General features: G+C 42.9%; 1 protein-coding gene across 2 annotated transcripts in view; it reads right to left on the reverse strand.

The window, feature by feature from the left end:
* The window catches only part of PCBD2 (pterin-4 alpha-carbinolamine dehydratase 2), a 340449-nt gene that overhangs the window by 237108 nt on the left and 79656 nt on the right, over positions 1 to 23685 (reverse strand). Inside the window, exon 3 of one of the 2 annotated variants that reach the window (XM_053717204.1) lies at positions 7318 to 7689. The exons of the other annotated variant lie outside the window; for it this stretch is intronic. Within the exon in view, the coding sequence (XP_053573179.1) occupies positions 7444 to 7689 (246 nt within the window). The 3' untranslated portion in view covers positions 7318 to 7443. Of the gene's footprint in view, positions 1 to 7317; positions 7690 to 23685 lie in introns of those variants that run through there. 2 annotated transcript variants of the gene reach the window in all.

Below are 23685 nucleotides of genomic sequence, written 5' to 3' on the forward strand. Positions count from 1 at the left end.
CTTCCTGTGCTCATGGCATTGGTCTTCATATGCAACTAAGATGGTGGTGACTAGTGGGGGGTGAGGAAGGGTAGAGAGCCGTTTGAGAGGAATCAGGTAGGGATCAGAGGGTGGGAAGTATAAGGTAGGAGGGTAATCTCTACACTAAAGCTAAAATTCACCTTACAAGCTACCTGATTAAAGGGACAGTATACACTCATTTTCATATAACTGCATGTAATAGACACTACTATAAAGAATAAGATGCACAGATACCGATATAAAAATCCAGTATAAAATGGGTTAAAAACGTACTTAGAAGCTTTCAGTTTAGCTCTGTTAAAAAGGCAGTTGGAAAGCCCACTGCAAGTGGGAAATAAGACACTCCCCCCCTCCCCCTTCTTTTGCATATGAAAAGACCCTTTACACAAACAGGAGCAAGCTGGAGAAGGTAGCTGACGGTATTCAAATAAAACTTTGGGGCTTGGTTAGGAGTCTGAAAATCAGAGCAATGTTATTTAAAAATAAGCAAAATTATACATTTTTTAAAAAAAACAGAATTTATGTTTACCTGATAAATTTCTTTCTCCAACGGTGTGTCCGGTCCACGGCGTCATCCTTACTTGTGGGATATTCTCTTCCCCAACAGGAAATGGCAAAGAGCCCAGCAAAGCTGGTCACATGATCCCTCCTAGGCTCCGCCTACCCCAGTCATTCGACCGACGTTAAGGAGGAATATTTGCATAGGAGAAACCATATGGTACCGTGGTGACTGTAGTTAAAGAAAATAAAATATCAGACCTGATTAAAAAAACCAGGGCGGGCCGTGGACCGGACACACCGTTGGAGAAAGAAATTTATCAGGTAAACATAAATTCTGTTTTCTCCAACATAGGTGTGTCCGGTCCACGGCGTCATCCTTACTTGTGGGAACCAATACCAAAGCTTTAGGACACGGATGAAGGGAGGGAGCAAATCAGGTCACCTAAATGGAAGGCACCACGGCTTGCAAAACCTTTCTCCCAAAAATAGCCTCAGAAGAAGCAAAAGTATCAAACTTGTAAAATTTGGTAAAAGTGTGCAGTGAAGACCAAGTCGCTGCCCTACATATCTGATCAACAGAAGCCTCGTTCTTGAAGGCCCATGTGGAAGCCACAGCCCTAGTGGAATGAGCTGTGATTCTTTCGGGAGGCTGCCGTCCGGCAGTCTCGTAAGCCAATCTGATGATGCTTTTAATCCAAAAAGAGAGAGAGGTAGAAGTTGCTTTTTGACCTCTCCTTTTACCTGAATAAACAACAAACAAGGAAGATGTTTGTCTAAAATCCTTTGTAGCATCTAAATAGAATTTTAGAGCGCGAACAACATCCAAATTGTGCAACAAACGTTCCTTCTTTGAAACTGGTTTTGGACACAGAGAAGGTACGATAATCTCCTGGTTAATGTTTTTGTTAGAAACAACTTTTGGAAGAAAACCAGGTTTAGTACGTAAAACCACCTTATCTGCATGGAACACCAGATAAGGAGGAGAACACTGCAGAGCAGATAATTCTGAGACTCTTCTAGCAGAAGAAATCGCAACTAAAAACAAAACTTTCCAAGATAATAACTTAATATCAACGGAATGTAAGGGTTCAAACGGAACCCCCTGAAGAACTGAAAGAACTAAATTGAGACTCCAAGGAGGAGTCAAAGGTTTGTAAACAGGCTTGATTCTAACCAGAGCCTGAACAAAGGCTTGAACATCTGGCACAGCTGCCAGCTTTTTGTGAAGTAATACCGACAAGGCAGAAATCTGTCCCTTCAGGGAACTTGCAGATAATCCTTTTTCCAATCCTTCTTGAAGGAAGGATAGAATCCTAGGAATCTTAACCTTGTCCCAAGGGAATCCTTTAGATTCACACCAACAGATATATTTTTTCCAAATTTTGTGGTAAATCTTTCTAGTCACAGGCTTTCTGGCCTGAACAAGAGTATCGATAACAGAATCTGAGAATCCTCGCTTCGATAAAATCAAGCGTTCAATCTCCAAGCAGTCAGCTGGAGTGAAACCAGATTCGGATGTTCGAACGGACCCTGAACAAGAAGGTCTCGTCTCAAAGGTAGCTTCCAAGGTAGAGCCGATGACATATTCACCAGATCTGCATACCAAGTCCTGCGTGGCCACGCAGGAGCTATCAAGATCACCGACGCCCTCTCCTGCTTGATCCTGGCTATCAGCCTGGGGATGAGAGGAAATGGCGGGAACACATAAGCTAGTTTGAAGGTCCAAGGTGCTACTAGTGCATCCACTAGAGCCGCCTTGGGATCCCTGGATCTGGCCCCGTAGCAAGGAACTTTGAAGTTCTGACGAGAGGCCATCAGATCCATGTCTGGAATGCCCCACAGGTGAGTGACTTGGGCAAAGATTTCCGGATGGAGTTCCCACTCCCCCGGATGCAATGTCTGCCGACTCAGAAAATCCGCTTCCCAATTTTCCACTCCTGGGATGTGGATAGCAGACAGGTGGCAGGAGTGAGACTCCGCCCAAAGAATAATTTTAGTTACTTCTTCCATCGCTAGGGAACTCCTTGTTCCCCCCTGATGGTTGATGTACGCAACAGTCGTCATGTTGTCTGATTGAAACCGTATGAACCTGGTCCTCGCAAGCTGGGGCCAGGCCTGGAGAGCATTGAATATCGCTCTCAGTTCCAGAATATTTATCGGTAGAAGAGATTCTTCCCGAGACCAAAGACCCTGAGCTTTCAGGGATCCCCAGACCGCGCCCCAGCCTATCAGACTGGCGTCGGTCGTGACAATGACCCACTCTGGTCTGTGGAACAACATCCCTTGAGACAGATTGTCCAGGGACAGCCACCAACGGAGTGAGTCTCTGGTTCTCTGATTTACTTGTATCTTCGGAGACAAGTCTGTATAGTCCCCATTCCACTGACTGAGCATGCACAGTTGTAATGGTCTTAGATGAATGCGCGCAAAAGGAACTATGTCCATCGCCGCCACCATCAACCCGATCACTTCCATGCACTGAGCTATGGAAGGAAGAGGAACGGAATGAAGTATCCGACAAGAGTCCAGAAGCTTTGTTTTTCTGGCCTCTGTTAGAAAGATCCTCATTTCTAAGGAGTCTATAATTGTTCCCAAGAAGGGAACCCTTGTTGACGGGGATAGAGAACTCTTTTCCACGTTCACTTTCCAGCCGTGAGATCTGAGAAAGGCCAGGACAATGTCCGTGTGAGCCTTTGCTTGAGGAAGGGACGACGCTTGAATCAGAATGTCGTCCAGGTAAGGTACTACTGCAATGCCCCTTGGTCTTAGCACCGCTAGAAGGGACCCTAGTACCTTTGTGAAAATCCTTGGAGCAGTGGCTAATCCGAAAGGAAGCGCCACGAACTGGTAATGTTTGTCCAGGAATGCAAACCTTAGGAACCGATGATGTTCCTTGTGGATAGGAATATGTAGATACGCATCCTTTAAATCCACCGTGGTCATGAATTGACCTTCCTGGATGGAAGGGAGGATAGTTCGAATGGTTTCCATCTTGAACGATGGGACCTTGAGAAATTTGTTTAAGATCTTGAGATCTAGGATTGGTCTGAACGTTCCCTCTTTTTTGGGAACTATGAACAGATTGGAGTAGAACCCCATCCCTTGTTCTCTTAATGGAACAGGATGAATCACTCCCATTTTTAACAGGTCTTCTACACAATGTAAGAACGCCTGTCTTTTTATGTGGTCTGAAGACAACTGCGACCTGTGGAACCTCCCCCTTGGGGGAAGTCCCTTGAATTCCAGAAGATAACCCTGGGAGACTATTTCTAGCGCCCAAGGATCCAGAACATCTCTTGCCCAAGCCTGAGCGAAGAGAGAGAGTCTGCCCCCCACCAGATCCGGTCCCGGATCGGGGGCCAATATTTCATGCTGTCTTGGTAGCAGTGGCAGGTTTTTTGGCCTGCTTTCCCTTGTTCCAGCCTTGCATTGGTCTCCAAGCTGGCTTGGCCTGAGAAGTATTACCCTCTTGCTTAGAGGACGTAGCACCTTGGGCTGGTCCGTTTTTACGAAAGGGACGAAAATTAGGTCTATTTTTTGCCTTGAAAGGCCGATCCTGAGGAAGGGCGTGGCCCTTACCCCCAGTGATATCAGAGATAATCTCCTTCAAGTCAGGACCAAACAACGTTTTCCCCTTGAAAGGAATGTTTAGTAGCTTGTTCTTGGAAGACGCATCAGCCGACCAAGATTTCAACCAAAGCGCTCTGCGCGCCACAATAGCAAACCCAGAGTTCTTAGCCGCTAACTTAGCCAATTGCAAAGAGGCGTCTAGAGTGAAAGAATTAGCCAATTTGAGAGCATTGATTCTGTCCATAATCTCCTCATAAGGAGGAGAGTCACTATCGAGCACCTTAAGCAGTTCATCAAACCAGAAATATGCGGCAGTAGTGACAGGGACAATGCATGAAATGGGTTGTAGAAGGTAACCCTGCTGAACAAACATCTTTTTAAGCAAACCTTCTAATTTTTTATCCATAGGATCTTTGAAAGCACAACTATCCTCTATGGGAATAGTGGTGCGTTTGTTTAAAGTAGAAACCGCTCCCTCGACCTTGGGGACTGACTGCCATAAGTCCTTTCTGGGGTCGACCATAGGAAACAATTTTTTAAATATGGGGGGAGGGACGAAAGGAATACCGGGCCTTTCCCATTCTTTATTAACAATGTCCGCCACCCGCTTGGGTATAGGAAAAGCTTCTGGGAGCCCCGGCACCTCTAGGAACTTGTCCATTTTACATAGTTTCTCTGGGATGACTAAATTTTCACAATCATCCAGAGTGGATAATACCTCCTTAAGCAAAATGCGGAGATGTTCCAATTTAAATTTAAATGTAATCACATCAGATTCAGCCTGCTGAGAAATGTTCCCTAAATCAGTAATTTCTCCCTCAGACAAAACCTCCCTGGCCCCCTCAGATTGGGTTAGGGGCCCTTCAGAGATATTAATATCAGCGTCGTCATGCTCTTCAGTAACTAAAACAGAGCAGCCACGCTTACGCTGACAAGGGTTCATTTTGGCTAAAATGTTTTTAACAGAATTATCCATTACAGCCGTTAATTGTTGCATAGTAAGGAGTATTGGCGCGCTAGATGTACTAGGGGCCTCCTGAGTGGGCAAGACTCGTGTAGACGAAGGAGGGAATGATGCAGTACCATGCTTACTCCCCTCACTTGAGGAATCATCTTGGGCATCATTGTCATTATCACATAAATCACATTTATTTAAATGAATAGGAATTCTGGCTTCCCCACATTCAGAACACAGTCTATCTGGTAGTTCAGACATGTTAAACAGGCATAAACTTGATCAGAAAGTACAAAAAACGTTTTAAAATAAAACCGTTACTGTCACTTTAAATTTTAAACTGAACACACTTTATTACTGCAATTGCGAAAAAACATGAAGGAATTGTTCAAAATTCACCAAATTTTCACCACAGCGTCTTAAAGCCTTGAAAATATTGCACACCAATTTTGGAAGCTTTAACCCTTAAAATAACGGAACCGGAGCCGTTTTAAGCTTTAAACCCCTTTACAGTCCCTGGTATCTGCTTTGCTGAGACCCAACCAAACCCAAAGGGGAATACGATACCAAATGACGCCTTCAGAAGTCTTTTATAAGTATCAGAGCTCCTCTCACATGCGACTGCATGCCATGCCTCTCAAAAACAAGTGCGCAACACCGGCGCGAAAATGAGACTCTGCCTATGCTTTGGGAAAGCCCCTAAAGAATAAGGTGTCTAAAACAGTGCCTGCCGATATTATTATATCAAAATACCCAGATAAAATGATTCCTCAAGGCTAAATATGTGTTAATAATCAATCGATTTAGCCCAGAAAAAGTCTACAGTTTAAATAAGCCCTTGTGAAGCCCTTATTTACAATCGTAATAAACATGGCTTACCGGATCCCATAGGGAAAATGACAGCTTCCAGCATTACATCGTCTTGTTAGAATGTGTCATACCTCAAGCAGCAAGGGACTGCAAACTGTTCCCCCAACTGAAGTTAATTGCTCTCAACAGTCCTGTGTGGAACAGCCATGGATTTTAGTTACGGTTGCTAAAATCATTTTCCTCATACAAACAGAATTCTTCATCTCTTTTCTGTTTCTGAGTAAATAGTACGTACCAGCACTATTTGAAAATAACAAACTCTTGATTGAATAATGAAAAACTACAGTTAAACACTAAAAAACTCTAAGCCATCTCCGTGGAGATGTTGCCTGTACAACGGCAAAGAGAATGACTGGGGTAGGCGGAGCCTAGGAGGGATCATGTGACCAGCTTTGCTGGGCTCTTTGCCATTTCCTGTTGGGGAAGAGAATATCCCACAAGTAAGGATGACGCCGTGGACCGGACACACCTATGTTGGAGAAACAAACTTTATGGGCTTTATAAATAAATCATCTACAAAACATTTATGCAAAGAAAAAATGAGTGTATAATGTCCCTTTAATCCCATCACCGCCATAAATAATAGAAGTGTGTTGCACAGCTGCAATTAGCGGCCTTCTGTTTAAAAGGAGTTATTGCAAAAAATTCTCCAGTATTTTGGGCAAGTTCTTCTCTTAAAGTCCCAGTAGTGAAGGGGTTAAACGGGAAGGAAAGAAAGAACATACAATTTTAAATAACTTTCCAATTCACTTCTATTATCAAATTTGCTTAATTTTCTGGTTATCCTTTGCCGAAGGAACAGCATTGCACTACTGCCAGCTAGCTGAACACATCTAGTGAGCCAATCACAAGAGGCAAATGTGTGCAAGCACCAATCAGTAACTAGCTCCCACTAGTGTAGGATATGTGCATATTCTTTTTCAACAAGGAATACCAAGAGTACAAAGCACAATTAAAAAAAGAAGTGAATTTAAAAAAGTGTCTTAAAATTACATGCTCTATCTGAATCATGCAAGTTTAATTTTGACCTTCCTATCCCTTTAAATGCTTTTTTTCCTGAAGTCAGGTTTCTTGACTGGGCCCCCATCAGAGGCAGAGAATAACCATCCCTTTTTTATGGCATGCCATAAACCACATTAAATCCTGGCTGAAGTTATAGGATATCTTATAATTTTAGTTATGTATATCCAGTAAATATACGATATATATATATATATATATATATATATATATAATATATATATATACACATACATATATACACACACACATACATACATGTACAGTACTGTTCAAAAGTCTTAGGCCACCATTAGATATGTTGATATGTTGTTTTAGCAAAGTTTTAATGACCATCCATATTTATTTTTCGGTCTCTTTATTAAGATGCAAACAGGAAATATGAAAAAATTGAATTTTTATTTATTTATTTTTTTAATAACAAAAATGACTTTTTCAGGCAAAAAGTATTTATTGTGACCTCCGTGGCACTAAGCACATCTTGAACTCTTTTGGGGGAGACTGTCCTATAGTTTTCTGAAGTAATCTTCTGGTATATAATACCAGACTTCTTTCAGCACTTCCCAGAGTTCTTCTTTAGATTTAGGTTGTCTTTTATTTATTTCTTTGTCCAGGTGATCCCATAATGCCTCTATAATATTCAGGTCCGGATTCTGTGTAAGCCAGTCCATGACTGTCAGTGTTTTATCAGCTGTTTTTCTCTCCAAATATGATTTCATTGCATTAGCAGGGTGCTTGGTATAATTATAATGCTGCAAAATAAAAAAAACATTCCCAATTAGGCGCTTTCCAGAAGGAATGGCACAATGAATTAAACCTGTCTGTACTTTTCAGCATTCATTATCCCATCAATTCTGACAATATTAGCAACACCACTGGCAGAAATGCAGCCCCAAACCAGGACAGACCCTCCACCATGTTTCACTGAAGGACACAAGCACTCACTTTTCTATCTCTCTCTAACTCTTCATATTATTATTATTATTATTATTATCGGTTATTTGTAGAGCGCCAACAGATTCTTCTTCTCACATATTGTCCACGATTGGACCCAAAAATGTCAAACTTGGATTTGTCACTCCATAATACTTTTTTACCACTGATCTTCATTCCAAGCTGTGTGAGCTTTAGCATATCTTAGTCTTTGGTTTCCTGGCTTCTACCCTTCCACAAAGACAATTCCTGATCAAGCTTCTTCGGACTGTAGAAGGGTCAACTTGGCATCCCGATGAAGCTGCCAGATGCTGAGCCAGGTCCAAAAGTATGATTTTATGTCTGTCAAATTCTGTGATCTTTGGCATTTTGAATGGAATGAGGTGATTGAAAGTTGGTCATATTAGAAAGCTTCAAATAAATTAAACTCATACCACATGTATATGTAATGCTCAAGCATGTCTTGCACAATCTAGTGTAATAGACCTTTTTCGAAAAAGTTATTTTGACATGAAATAGTAGGACACATGCGGGTATAAGAAATGACATTAATAAGTGGTTCTGTTCCATTTAGGTTTACGAGAGCCAGGTTCCTGCTATTGCTCAAGTGTAAGGGGAGGTCACCCTAAAGACTTGCCACTTTAGCTTACAGAAGCATTTTTTTCTGTTTTTTTAATATATATTATATATATGGTATATTATATATGCTCATAATACCATTGCTAAAACAACAAATCTAATGGTGGCCTAAGACTTTTGCACAGTACTGAATGAATATATATATATACACACACATACATACACACACACACATAATTTTAATTACCTTCTGTGTCTCCACTGATAGTTTGTGGTGCTTGAGATAAGGGCCTGTGAATTTTCTGCTCAGCTTGCCTCCTCTTGATAAGTCAGGATCAGCTCTGTCTCTCTACTTCTTCTGCTGGTTAGCCGTCGCTCCATTCCTTTACTGCTCAGCTCTGCCTCTCTCCACTCCTTTACTGCTCAGCTCTGTTTCTCCACTTCTTCTACTCACTGTTCAGCTATGTCTCTCAAATTGCTACTGTTAAGGCAAGCTCTGACTCTCTACTCGCTTGATACTGCTCTCCTTTGTCTCTCCATCTGATCGATGCTGCTCATTTCTGTCTCTCCACTCGCTTGATGCTGCTCACTTCTGTCTCTCCACTCGCTCTTAACTGCTCACCTCTGCCTCTCCACTTACTCAATGCTGCTGTTTCTGCTTTTGCTCAATGCTGGTCTGTCTCTCCACCTGCTCCACACTGCACTCTCTCTCCACAAGCTGATCGCTTCAGCCCCTGCTCAAATCAAAGACCGCCAAAAAAGTGCGCAGAATGGATCACGCTTCCCAGACACATTCATCACCGCAAAATACAGGGAAGTGTTGTCCCTGCCTGTGGAGCTGCCATAAAAAGTGTACAAATAGCATGCGTGATGGCCATAATAAAATAAAAATATCAATTTTTTTATTTTTTTTTAATATATTTTTATTGAGGCTGAAAAGTAAAGACAGTACAAAATTGCTGCATACACAGCTAGCATAAGACAGATGATAACAATCAACAAAATCCTTGTAATACATAACACTGCGAGATATTCATATTGCAGTACTGCACATATAGCAAAGTAAAATGAAATCAACCTCAAATTTTCTTAACACTAGTAAGTAAGTATCACCTTCCTTGGCACTGATAAAGTATTGAATATAACATAAGGTATAGAGTATAGTATAATATATGATATAAACTATATAAAACTGGAAGAAGATGTTGGTCAGATTAATTAACTTAAATATGGTGTATTTAGTTAGCAATACAGGATTATATGAAAATAAGTATATCCTAGATAATCTTGCAAAACACATAGGAGGAACTGAGCTAAATAGACTGGAAGACTGCAAGATTTGGTTGTATGTAAGGTAAATAAGATGCGGTATAAGCAAGAAAGACCGCAAAGTTAACCCTCCTAGCAAAGAAGGTTTATTATGGAAGGTGGGGGGGTAGGTGTTGAGCAAGATATGGAGAGCAGATAAAGAGCTTAGTATTCCTCGAGAGATGCCAAATAGATATATATGCAATGAATTACAGTTGGGCCAGTTACAGGGGTGCGAGAGCTCTCCTAAAGCTTTTTAACAAGTTGGTTTAAACTAAGCTTATCAAAGCAGATGTACTTAAGTGAGGTGTTGTAGAAAGTCAACCGTACTAATTTAACTTTTAGTAGTGAGGTGTAGATAATGCAGTGTTCTATGCACTAGGCTTGGGTAGATGATAATAATAGCACCAACTAGAAAGTGAACGGGGTGAGCGAAGTGCTGGTCCCAATCTTCAACCTAATTAATCTACAATTGTTGCTGAGAGATAGGGTATTATATAGGGTATGTGAATTTGAACCAAAATAGAGATAAGCAAATGCGAAAATAATTAAACCATTGGATGTTTCCCCTTAAGAACAAAAATGCTCTATCTCCCGGATATGGGCCCACCATCCAGGAGCAGACATTCCATAAATGGATAGTACCAAGGGAGAGGAGATTATGGTTATGGATTTTGATATGGTTTGGGTTTGATACGTGCATATGACACCCTAGCCAGATGTCTGAGCTTGTAAGAAGGGGATATTTTTAGAACAAACAATAATCCCCAGAACTGAGTGATAAAACTACCAGTGCATTATAGAGTTGACCTCAAGTTATAAAGCCCAGGAGCTTATGGGCATAATAAAGAAACACAATGTTAGGTGTAAATAAAGCAAAATATGCCAAATAGCTGATTAAACAAGATATTGATATGACCAATCAAACAGCCATATTGAGGAGTAAAATTGAATCTAAAGTTATATATAAACACCTGAGGTGTATAATTCTAAAGGAAAAAACATAACTGCCACAAGGTGAATTGTAGAACACCTTATCATCGTATATCTATAAAACCTCTAGGTACTCTATAAAATAGAACTAGGTTAACATGTATAAATCAAACAATGACAGTAAGCCAACTGGCGTGTATAATAGCTGATTAAACAAGATATTGATATGACCAATTAAACAGCCATATTGAGGAGCAAAATTAAATCTAAAAAGGTATATATAAGCACCTGAGGTGTATAATTCTAAAGGAAAAAACATATAACTTCAACAAGGTGAGTTGAAGAACACCTAATTATCGTATATCTATAAACCTCTAGGTACTCTATAAAATAGAACTAGGTTAACATGTATAAATCAAATATGGTGGCTGTTACTAGTGGTGTTCCTCAGGGGTCAGTTCTGGGGCCTGTTTTGTTTAACATATTTATCTGCGATATCAGCAAAGGGCTACAGGGGAAAGTATGTCTCTTTGCAGATGATACAAAAATTTGCAACAGAGTGGATGTTCCAGGGGGGGTAGACAAAATGAGAAGTGATATACAACAATTGGAGGATTGGACAAACGACTGGGATCTAAAGTTTAACACAGCAAAGTGTAAAATAATGCATTTAGGGAAGAAAAATCCAAATGTTAATTACAGACTCAATGACACTTTACTGACTGTTACAGACGAGGAACAGGACTTGGGAATTATTATTTCAGATGATTTAAAACGTAGTAAACAATGTAGTAAGGCAGCGAGTAAGGCTAGCAGAATGCTTGGATGTATTGGTAGAGGTATTTGCAGCAGAAATAGTAAGGTTCTTATGCCACTTTATAGATCATTAGTTAGGCCTCATCTTGAGTATTGTGTGCAGTTCTGGAGGCCATATCTTCAGAAGGATATTAACAAACTTGAATCTGTGCAAAGGAGGGCTACCAAAATGGTACATGGTCTAAAAAATAAAACTTACCAGGATAGGCTCAATGACCTAAATATGTATAGCTTAGAGGAGAGAAGGGAAAGAGGTGATATGATAGCAACTTTCAAGTACATTAAAGGGTTTAGTAAAACTGAGGCTGTGGGTATTTTACATAAAATGGAAAATTCAAGAACAAGGGGTCATGAGCTCAAGCTAAAGGGTAGTAGATTCAGGAGTAATTTGAGGAAGCACTTCTTTACAGAAAGAGTGATTGATTTATGGAATAAACTTCCTCAAGAGGTAGTAGCAACAAACACTGTGGGGGACTTTAAAAATGCATGGGACAAGCATAGGGCTATCCTACGAACTAGATAAGTTTATACTGTTAGGTAAGGTGGGGCAGACTTGCTGGGCCTATGGCTCTTATCTGCCGTCAATATCTATGTTTCTATGTTTCAAACAATGACAGTAAACCAACTTGCGTGCATAATACATGGAGATGAGATAAGATAACAGTCCATAACTGGTACACTGTCTATTATCTCATGAAGCGATTGCTGCTATCAATGTAGTTAGCCCGCTTCATGGTAAGTCAAACTCAGTTTAAACATCATGTCTTCACCATCCCGGAGACACTGTCTCATAAGATACAAAAGACTGTGCAAAGGCCATAATGACTCTTCAGCGTCATCTGTTTCTGTTGTCTTGTAAGGTGGTAAGCATGCAGTATGGGCAGGAGTCTCTATCTGGTCATGTCTATGCAAAAGAACATGCTGGATGCAGGTATGTACGCATGATTGTAGTGCTCTCTGCGACAGAGACCTTCCCACCTTTGTCAGTCCAGCTACACTTTGAATCACTACCGAACCCCACGAAGGGGAGCTCTCTCTCATGATCAACTTCTCCTGTCCGAAACCCACAGACGTCGTAGGCAGGCCGCCTATGGCGGATTCAAGTTCCTCTTGAGGCGCATACATAATTGAAGTTAAAGCGCCTACACCCACTTGCTTGTGAACATGTGAAGTGTCCGCAGTCGGCTTTGGTCGCAGTGTCAGAGCCGCAATCCATAAGGTAAGATCCATCTCCAAGTGCTGAAAATGCTCGTCGATGAGTCATCATGTAGACTGCTCCCAATCCTCCATGCTGGTGCTGCACTCTAGGCACAGCAGGCAAACCGCCCGCAATCCGCCTGCCGCTGCTTCTGGAGATGTATAAGGTAGGTGACTATTTAAGATTGGGCTCTCAGGAGGTGGTAGGCTGTAGTCCGCAGGTTCCTCAGCCAATTTCAAGCTCTGCTAAGATTGGGCCCAGTAGTTAAGATGGCGATGCACACTGTATGTCGAAGCTGGAAAGACTCAGAGCTAGAATGCATCCGACGCTTAGATGTTTGTCGGTCTTGTGCTTCCATAAAAGTGTCTGAACTGCTGAATAGTAAAACTAGGAAAGTAAAGTTTTATAATATTGTGGAATTTTTCATATTTTAGCCCAGAAGTCAGGAGCTCTGCTTAGAGACGTCTAGCTTCTTCTGGCGTTGGCTCCACCCCCTAAAAATATAATTTTAACCACTGAGACTACTAATAATGTTAAAAAAAATGGGAAGGCAGATCACCTGTACAGATAATGACACTCTGTATCGGTTTGTGGTAATGCAGTTTTAGGAGAGAGGCAGGGGGTGGTGCATCATGGAAAGGGGGGAGGAGAAGAAGGGGGGTTTCCCTATGCTACAGAAAAAAAATTGGTGAGGGAGGAGAGAAAAGGGTTCCACAAGCTACAGAAAAGGGATTTTACAGAGGTGAGGGGGGTCCCCATGTTAGATCCCATGGAGGAGGGAAGCAGAGAGGGAGGATTACTACACTACAGAAAACCTTGGTTAATAATAATTTAAAAAAAAACATGCATATATACTGGTAGACATCTGTCAGTACCTAATATGGTTGCAAATAGTGAGATGGGAGCGTAAAGGGGGGTTACACACTGCAGAATAGAAAACAAAAAAGTAAAAAGCCCTAAAACTTAATACTGGCAGACTGTCTGCCAGTACCTAAGATGGTGATGAAAAGTGTGGGTTGGGGGAGAGCTGTTTGGGAGGGATTAAGTAGGGATCAGGGAGGTAGGAGGTGTCAGGTGGCAAGGTAATCTTTACACTAGAATACTACAACCTTTGCCAACTAATCAAACACTTCACTGTCGAGGATTTCAGAAGAGTGGTGTGCAGCTACAATTAGAGGCCTTCTAAATTACCATAAATCAATGGCAAAACCATGCATATATGCTATTTCTGAACAAATGGGATCCCAGAGAAGCTTTTACAACCATTTGTGTTATGACTGCACAAGTGGTATGTTAATAATTTCAGTGAGAAACCCAAAGTTTGCGAAAAAGTTAAAAAACATTTTTATACGATTGCGTTTGACAACAAAATTTTGGCATGAAATATACCAAAATGGGCCTAGAGCAATACCTTGATCTGTCTACTAAAAGAAAATATGAGAGAAAAAGAAATAGAGAGAGATTTCTGTTTAAATGGAGTGATAGCAAAAATACTTTTTCGGTACTTTGGGCAAGTTTTACTCTGAAATTCCTGGTCCTAAATGGGTTAAAGCTTTACCAATGTCTTATTATTAAACAATTACAGATATATTTAGCTATTTGGTTAATTGAATAACCCAATAGCTTAATATTTCTGGTATTCCTTCTTTCTTCTCAATGTTAGAAGACATACTGTAAACAACAGAGGTTAAAAGTTTGTTGGCACTATTAACTTAAATTTTAGTATTTTAAATGAGTGCACCTATGTAAATATACTACATTATTAGTAAATACATTCAACTGTAAAGTGGTAATCACATAACACGACAGTTTTTTTAGTTGCCAAGGACGTTTGAAAGAATTTAGAATATTTTTGGCGTGTCCAAAAATGGCATAAATTTTACCAAATTTGCTCTAGTTTTTGAGATAATAGATACCCCTCAAATTATGATTTTACCCCAATACGACCTGTGGCTGCTGACATATGTAGCAGGGTTGTGTCTGCCTTTTTACTCTTTAACATTGTTAAACATTGTAATCTTTAATCTAATCTTATACATTGTTTTGCAAGTTTATTCATTGCATATAATTTCCTATTCCATCAGAAGCTTGACGTGTTTTATTGCACAATGTTAACTGCTCTGAATCTTTTCCAATTGCTCACGCAACAAAACTTAAAGAGGAATATACAAATATCAAAATGGTCTTGCAGAAGCTCTGTTATCATGAGCACTGGTGATCTATTAACGTTAATCTAAAAATGGTGAACTTCTTGCTTGGGCAGAAAAGTTGATACACAGAGAACCCGTCTCATCTACCTGTAAGATAAAAGTGAAATAGCCTTCAAGGGAAGACATGACTGTAGGTGCAGTAAACATCATTAACAAGCCTATAGTTGATAAAGAAAGAAAAAAAAAGAAAAAAAAATCTCCCACCACTCCATATCAATCTTGGACTGATAAAGCAATGTATTAAGGTCATGGACAGAAATGGCGATTGCTTCAAATATACTTGTAGACTGTTCCCTGGACTGAGTTTTGAAAAACTAAAAGAAGGAATCACCACAGCCTGATATCACTCAAAGCCCAACAAAAAAACTGCTTCCTCAGAAGGACCAAACAAAAAAGGAAAGGACCAAGTAACTGCCCATCAGTTAAGACCAACAAGGCCCTTGCTAGAGACCGCCCAGAATCACTAGACTCCACCGAGCACAAAGGCCTCCGAGTAGACAAAGTCCCGCATGCTCCGAGTCCACACAGAAACACACTCCCGACCCGAGGGAAGGGGGGACCTCCCCATTCTCCCAAAAAGGAAGAAGAAGAACTCAGATACAATAGTCCAAAAGGACCACCAGACAACAACTAGGGCAATAAAAAAACCCGAACATAAATCCCAGAGCGCAACCAAGGTTGCAAAAGGACAAAAAACGCATAAAAAACAAACCCTACCAACCAAGCAAAGATAAGGGAGGAAAAATCCCATACCCCTATCTGTATGGAAGTCCAAGGGACCAAGTAACGCCCAAATCCTGGAAACGTAGAGGGACAAGATAGACCCCCTTCCATACACAGGTTGCAAACCCGCACTCAGGATAGAGCGACCGAGGAATAAAACCACCCATGGGAACCGCTAAAAACAGCACCATAATATCGAAGTATGCTCCAGATGAAGCCACAGGTTTTCCTCTGCAAAGAGGTCTCAGCGGACGCAAGCCGCCAACACTAGCCAAACAAAGCTAGGAATCTGCACCAGGACTCTCCCAGAGGAAGAGCTCTGAAGAAAAAAGTGCAGAGCAACTCCTTCCCAAGAGACAGGGAGGAAAGGATAGCACCCAAAAATCAGCAGAGAAAGGAGCTACCTGCTAAGGGAAGGAAACACCGCGAAACCTCCCACCTAAGGAAGGCCCAAACGATCTAACTATGATATGCGGTCATGGCTCAACAGGGTCGTCAGATCCCTGACCCCCACTCCAAGGTAACGGACCCAAGCAACTGGCAAAGTCTGAAAGGACAAGGGAATGAAAAGTTCCCCGAACCACCAAGACCCTCAGGAATGAGAAGGAGGGGATCCAGACCCCCCAAGGACTAGCTCGGGTTCCAGAACCCAGACACAGCTCCCTTTCCAATAAAAGAGACACTTTTAAAAAAAGGAGACCCCATACTGAGACTACAGAAACGGCATGACACCAGAATCCAACCCGTCACATAACATCCTGCACACAAAGCAGGGAGGACCCCCTGAACAGAGGAAGAGAAGGACCTCTGGGGCACCAGGCGGATAATGTGGTAAGCCCAGTCTTCCCCCAAAAGAAGGGGAAACGCAAACATAACCGCTCACCCGCCTACAGGCATGGAGCGTAAAGCTGTAGACGGACATCAAAAGGGCAATACCGATTGACAGGAACCATCTGGCCACTACAGCCGGCCCAGAAGAATTCTAATTCTCCATTAAAAGATGACAACCCCACCGAAGAGACAAAAGGACGTTCCAAAATCGGAAAACTGGGCCGCCCAGATCAGGACACAGAAAAACCCCAAAACGTCCAGTCAAAGACAAGGATCAGGGCCAAAAAAACGGACACCCAGAAGCGGCTTCAAACTAATAACCCCTGAGGAACCCATGGGTTACCCCATCCGGAGAAGACCCTTCACCATAGGTGATGCAATCACAGCCGCATCCAAGGGACCTTGGACACTGAACGTTCACGTAAGTATCCCAGAGACAGGGAGCTTGACCCCTAAATGCTTGACGGACAATAAGTCTAAAGACTAAAGGAAAAACTTACAGGATAACAGCGCTCATAAGCTAGAAATCTAGATCGAGAAGATTAATATTCTCCAAAAATCTTCTCAGGATCAATATCCCGGGAACCCCTACAGCTCAAGGAATTTACGAATAAACGAGCATTCCAAGTACTAATCATGCCCAACCCTGCTTATCTCCCGAGATCAGACGAGATTGGGCGCATTCAGGGTGGAGAGACCGTAGGCAACCTAAATGCCTAGCAGGGGCAACCGCAGGAAAAAAGAGACAACACAATCTCAAGAGCTCCAAAAATATGGAAGCAGCTGAGATATCTTAGGGGGAAACAAAGGGCCAAAAACCCAAGCTTCCAGAAAACAGGATGACCAGATACCCAACCCCAATGAAGGGGAAAAAGCTGCACTGCAACCTCGACCCCATTAGAAAGAGGTATAGTCGCCAAGGATTCACAACGGACAATCCAAGAAAAGAATACCAAAGGAGACAAGAATCGCCACCTAACCTGGTACCATGGATATCCAAAGAGTCATCTAAACTTGCAACCCCATCGGGAAGAGAACTCTAGCTCCATGGCCAAAGGACCTCAGGAACCCCCAGAGCAAGTCTTAGCAGTATCTGACCATGGTAACCCCGCCAAAAACCAGGAACAGGACATTGAGGACTGAGCCCAATCCCCTCTGATACCCCACCCAAAAGGAAAAACGAGGACCAGCCTAACGTCTAGGAACGAAAGGCCTCCTATAACATATAAAATCAAGAAAATCAACTCCTCACCAGAGTGAGCAAACTCGGCACCCCAACCGTCCCAGCCAGTAATAACGGGCACCACATGGTTTACATAGACCTCCAGGAACAGAAAAACTAGTGCCCGACCAGGACCAGCCTGATATATAGGGCACCACGGAACTGTCCAAGTCCACAGAAAAGTCGAATCCCTAGTAGGGATAGACAAACAAACGATAGACATAATGTCCTAACACAAATTATCAAACTTCTGCAGAAGGGCAAAATCGCTAGTATTAAACTCCAGAAAAGAAATGTTTTCCAAAGGAAAAACTGTAACAGACATGAACTTCTCAAAATGAAATAAAATACATCCTAACCGGATCAAAGTAAATGAAGGCAGCACCCGCAGGTGAACGCTTAAGAAGAATGGACACACTAACAGGACCAGCCAATCAGAGGTCCAATTCTTCCAAAACTCAAAGCTGGAATAAGATACCCTCCCAAAAAAAAGGAAAAATTGAGACGACAAGGAGATTGACTTCATCCCCATGCATCTAACCCAACTTGCCGTCCAGAACGGAAGACTGAGGATCCACCGAACCATTAGAACTGGAATCCTCCAGCACTGCCAAAACATGCCTCAGAAGGACACGAAGGCGCGCCAGTCTATAACAAAAGGCAAGACTTACCTCCGCCGGGGCAACTGATGAACCCGGCCCGAGGGTTGGACCCCTTAATCCTCAGAGTAAACCACTTCCCCAGAGGGCTGATCTGATCCAAACAATCCCATGCCTGACGAGCCCTGGTTAGCAGAACTTGGACAGTATCTACCAGGAAGATGTAAATGCACCATGCCGTAACTTCTGGAGGAAACAAGCCGCCTTCCGGAGAAGGGGTAACGGCGCACGGCCTAGAAGGATCTAGGGCGCGCCCCCCGCGGGATATGGAATCCTCAGGGGCGAATGGCTGGGTGGACTCTAAGTTCCCCAATTCAGGAGAAAAGAGCACTCTAAAGCGGTAACATAACTGATGGGCATGGATTTGTAACATAACTGATGGGCATGGATTACCCGGGCAATTTCATATTCTTCGCAAGAAGTAGAATCTGAATCAGAGTCATCCGTCTCCACAAAATCAGAATCCTTCATAACTTGGTGATTAAAATTATGTATAAAAAATAAATGGCACCTAACACCCCCAATGTCTGAGGCACTCACCACCTCCTATGACCCAGACAACTAACGAAACAGACTCTCTCCGTCACCACACAGTCAGGAATATGGAAATGGAGAACAGAAACATGACCACGCCCAGTCACAAGGTGCACTGTGCAGGCCAAAGAAAAGCGCGCCAGTCCAAAAAGACCGCACAGCCTGATAAAAAAAAGCTGGTATGTTCCAAAATAGCCTTGAGCCCAAGCATCACCACACAGAATCACATAACAAACATGATTAAAATCCCCCCTGTTCAATAACCTCCCTCAGGAGATATTAACCCTTGATTCCAAAGATAAAGGAGTCCCACTGAGACCCTGACTTATTCATATAAACTGCATACTCATACTGAAAGTAAAATTAAACGAATCTACGCTGTGGAACAGGAACGCGGCCCTTCAAGTGTGACAGATAGTAGCATCTCTTCTGACATGGACTTGAGTGAAGAAAACTTAAATTATGCTTACCTGATCATTTTCTTTTCTTCGGATGGAAAGAGTCCACAGCTGCATTCATTACTTTTGGGAATTCAGAACCTGGGCCACCAAGAGGAGGCAAAGACACCCCAGCCAAAGGTTTCAAATACCTCCCCCACTTCCCTCATCCCCCAGTCATTCTGCCGAAGGAACAAGGAACAGTAGAAGAAATATCAGGGTGAAAAGGTGCCAGAAGAACAAAAATAACAGACGCCACACAGAAAAAATACGGACGGGGAGCTGTGGACTCTTTCCATCTGAAGAAAAGAAAATTATCAGGTAAGCATAATTTAAGCTTTTCTTCATAAATGGAAAGAGTCCACAGCTGCATTCATTACTTTTGGGAAAATACCCAAGCTATAGAGGTTACTGAATGCAAAAATGGGAGGGTACAAGAGGAGGCCAATTCTGAGGGCACCAGGCCTGAAAACCCCTACCGAACAAAATCTTGCTTGTCCGAAGCTGAGAACAACTTTGAAAAAAAGGAAAAGGCCCAAGGACACTGACCCGCAGATAGTCCACAAGTCTTGCTAGAGACCGCAGGAACTAGACTCGACTGAGTCAACAGACTCCAAGAGACACCATCGCCCAGCAGTCGGTCTCCATCAAACACACCCCTTACTAAAGAAAGGAAAAAAAAAAAAAAACTATCGTATTCTTCCACAAAGAAGAAAAGACACGGGGAAAACATGATTGTACTTGTACAGCACGGCTAATCCCCCCCTTAAGGGACTCAAGGCGCTGCTCATTTTATCAACCTCGAGAGGAGGAAAGGCTGAGTAGACCTCGCTGGGGATCGAACTTGCAACCCTCAGTTTGCTACAGTGCATTAGTATGCTGAGCTAGCTGAACAGCTAGCATAAGCAACTCCAGAAAAAAATAAAAATAAAAAGGGCACAAACACAGAGCAAAAAACCAGAGAAATCAAGTCAGGCTAACAGAGACCCAACCAGTCTCATAGAAACAAGGGGAGGCAACGCCCAGAAATACAGAAACCATGGGATAAGGCCGGGAGTCTAAAACAGAAAGAGGATCTTCCCCTAACACAGTGCAACTGCAATCTAGAAAGAAACTGAAGACAAAAAGGTCCACAAGTCGCAAAAAGGTAGCTCAAAATACCGAAATATTCAGAAACGAAACCTCGTGCAGCAAGCTCAGATAGGCCTGACGAACAACACCTGAAGCAAAAACACTGCACGCTGCAGTCATCTAAAAATGACCCTGAAACTTAAATACTTGCGGGGCAAGTAGAAAGCAGCTGAAGATAAGATCCTTCAGATTGCTAAGTATCCACAAACTAGCGGATAATGACGCAGGCTAAGAGCCACCAGTGCTTCCCACAAATCTTGATGGAGAAAGGAGAAACCTCAAAGAGGCTTACCATACCTCGAATGCTCCGAGGACGAAATAGCAGAGCAACAGATCTCAGATCCTGCTCCAACACAGGACCAGCCTAAGCAACAGACATGTCCGATAGACAGGGGGGACAGAAAGACCCCAACCACAAGCCCCCAGGGAATGGAGAGAAAAAGGGGGGACTCACCCACCCAAACAGAGCTCGGGTGCCAACCCAATCCGCTCCTCCAAAATAAAGCACTCTCAAGGAGAACCCCCTAGGACCTGGAACAGAGAAAAGTGCAATAGATCCGTAGGAAGACCTGTCACAACTCTCTTAGAGAGTCTATGTAGAGAGATCAATTTCCAACAGGTGGAACAGAGCCCACAGAGCAGCAGATGCTGAACCTTACAGAAATACGCCAACTGATCCAACCTCCTACACACAGTGCAGGACAATGACCCTCCAAAGAGAGGAAACCTCAGCTCATAAGAAAGACACACTATCCCCTCAAAAGGGAAGTGCACAGATAAAAACAGTGTACATGTCCACAAGACATGAAGCCATAGTATTATCAAAACACGGACTGAATGAAAAATCATCCAGACACCACTGTTGACCCAACAGAGAAAAAACTCCCCATAGAGGAACACACTCCGTCCGAAGGACAAGTCAGGCCTTAAAGTTTATAACCAGTACCCGAAGGTAAATGTGAATTCTGGCCTTCCTGCTTGCAAGGCCAATGAGCTAGCCCCTATGTCGCAACATAGGGTCCCTGAAAAAACTGGGTCGTCCTGAACCAGTCCACAAGATCATAAGTCTCCAGACATCCAAAAAGGATCCAAGACAAGAACCCTGGACCCGGGACCCAGAAGAAGAATGCAAAGCATCCCAAACCTTGGAAGAAAAACATCCCCTAAGCAGAAAGCTTGGAAAAGGAGACAACACCTCCTATTGCCCCTGATATGGAGACGACTAACTCCCGAAGGAAGACAGAGCCTCACGGCCTTCACTTCCTAATTACGCGGCCAAAGTCGCCAGAAAAACTGAACGACGTCCAGAAAGTCTTGACCCAAAGGAAGAGAACCTCTAAAAGAAACAAAGTCCTAAAAGGACACTTCCAAAGAGACCATGAAAAGCAAAACCGTAAGAACGGCGGTATGAAAGACCTAAATCCTCCAACCCACAACAGGAAGGAACACTCTAGTTCCTGGAAAATTTGGAAACGACTGAGCATATCGCCGCAGATGTCAACGGAGTCCTGGCCCACTAGATTGAAAAGCGAATGATGACTGAACCAATCCCCCATACCCCTAAGCAACCACGGACCATCAAGTCCTCTCAGGATGCTAGTTGAAGCTTGTAAAATAACAAGTAAACAATACAAATCATATTGTGATCACTAGGCGCCCTCACCGGACATAAAAATGCGCCACGTGTCTGAACTAGGCCTCAAAGATAGAAGGATTTGTACCCAGTCAGGACCAGCCTGAACCCATAGGTCCCAGCACTGGCAAGGCCACATAGAGTCTCCCCCGAGATGGAGGGATAAAGAACAGTCAGAAAGAACATAGGACTAGTACGTCCTCACTCTTGTAAAAGTAAACAGTGCGACCACAAAATCGTGAGTATCAATTCCAGAGAAGAAAGTTCCCGAAGGAAACATCACACAACAACATGAGCTTTAGACCAAAAAAAAATCATCCTCTAAGCTCAGAAATGGAAAAGGATACACAAATAACAAAGACTATAAGAAGATTACTTCATCCCCTTATGTCTATGCAAACAAGCCAGTCGAACTGTAAGACTGAGAATCCTCAGACCCATTAAGGGTGGGATCCTCCAGCAACGCTAAAACGTGCCTCAGTAGAACACGAAGGCGTGCCAGTCTATAACAAAAGGCGCAACATACGACCGCTGGGATGAAAGAAAATATTGGCCTGGAAGGTTGACCCCCTGAGGTCTCAGGGGCAGTCGCTCCCCCCAGAGGGCTGAACTGGACAAGGCGATCCCACGCCTGACTAGCCCCGGTTAACATAACACGGACAATATCGTAAGCAAACACGCTGGAGGTGCAGATGTGCCAGCGCCAAAGATATGGCCATCCGGAACCATGTCATAACCTCTGGTGGGAACAGGCCACACTCCATAGAAGGATAAGTAGCGTTTGGGTTACCTGCATGAGTAGTAAGAGTTGGTGGCAGAGAACTTGCCTTGTGGAAAATAGAATCCCCATAGGCGGATGGTCAGAAGGCACCCGATTCCCTGATCCCAAGGAACAGAGCACTCTAAAACGGCATTCGGAGCATAACTGATGGGCATGTATCACCCGGGCCAAGTCATATTCTTCGCAAGAAGTAGAGTCTGAAACAAAGACATCGGTCTCAACAAAATCAGAATCCTTCATAACTGGGATATTTAATAAAAAATGGACCGATAAGAAAAATTTAAATGGCACCTTACGCCCCCAATGACTGGGGCACTCACCACCTACAGGGAACCAGACACCAGCAAACCAGGATTTCTCCATTGCGACACGGTCAGGAATACGGAAATGGAGAGCCAAAATGTGGCCACGCCCGGTCACATGGTAAACCGTGCAGTCCATGCAAAAGCGCGCCTGACCGTAAAGGCTGCGTCACTAGACATAGGCTGTTATGTTCCAAAATAGCCATGAGCCGAAGGAACACTACACAGTAGCAGACAGAATCACATAACAAACATGATAATAACCCCCCCTGTTCAATAACCCCCCTCAGGAGATATTAACCCTTGAAATCCGAGATACAAAAAGGAGCCACACTGAGACCCTATGTTAAAGTTATCCCCAAAAGGTTGTAGCCCCTCTCGGATAAACCGTTGTAATTACAATACATCCATGATGAAAGTAAAATGAAACGATCTTACCGGAATCTACGCCGTGGAACAGGAACAAGGCCCTTCAACTGTGACAGATAGTAGCGTTGCTTCTGCCATGGATTAGAGAG

This window comes from Bombina bombina, chromosome 6 (assembly GCF_027579735.1).
Source record: "Bombina bombina isolate aBomBom1 chromosome 6, aBomBom1.pri, whole genome shotgun sequence".
Classification (NCBI taxonomy): Eukaryota; Metazoa; Chordata; class Amphibia; order Anura; family Bombinatoridae; genus Bombina; species Bombina bombina.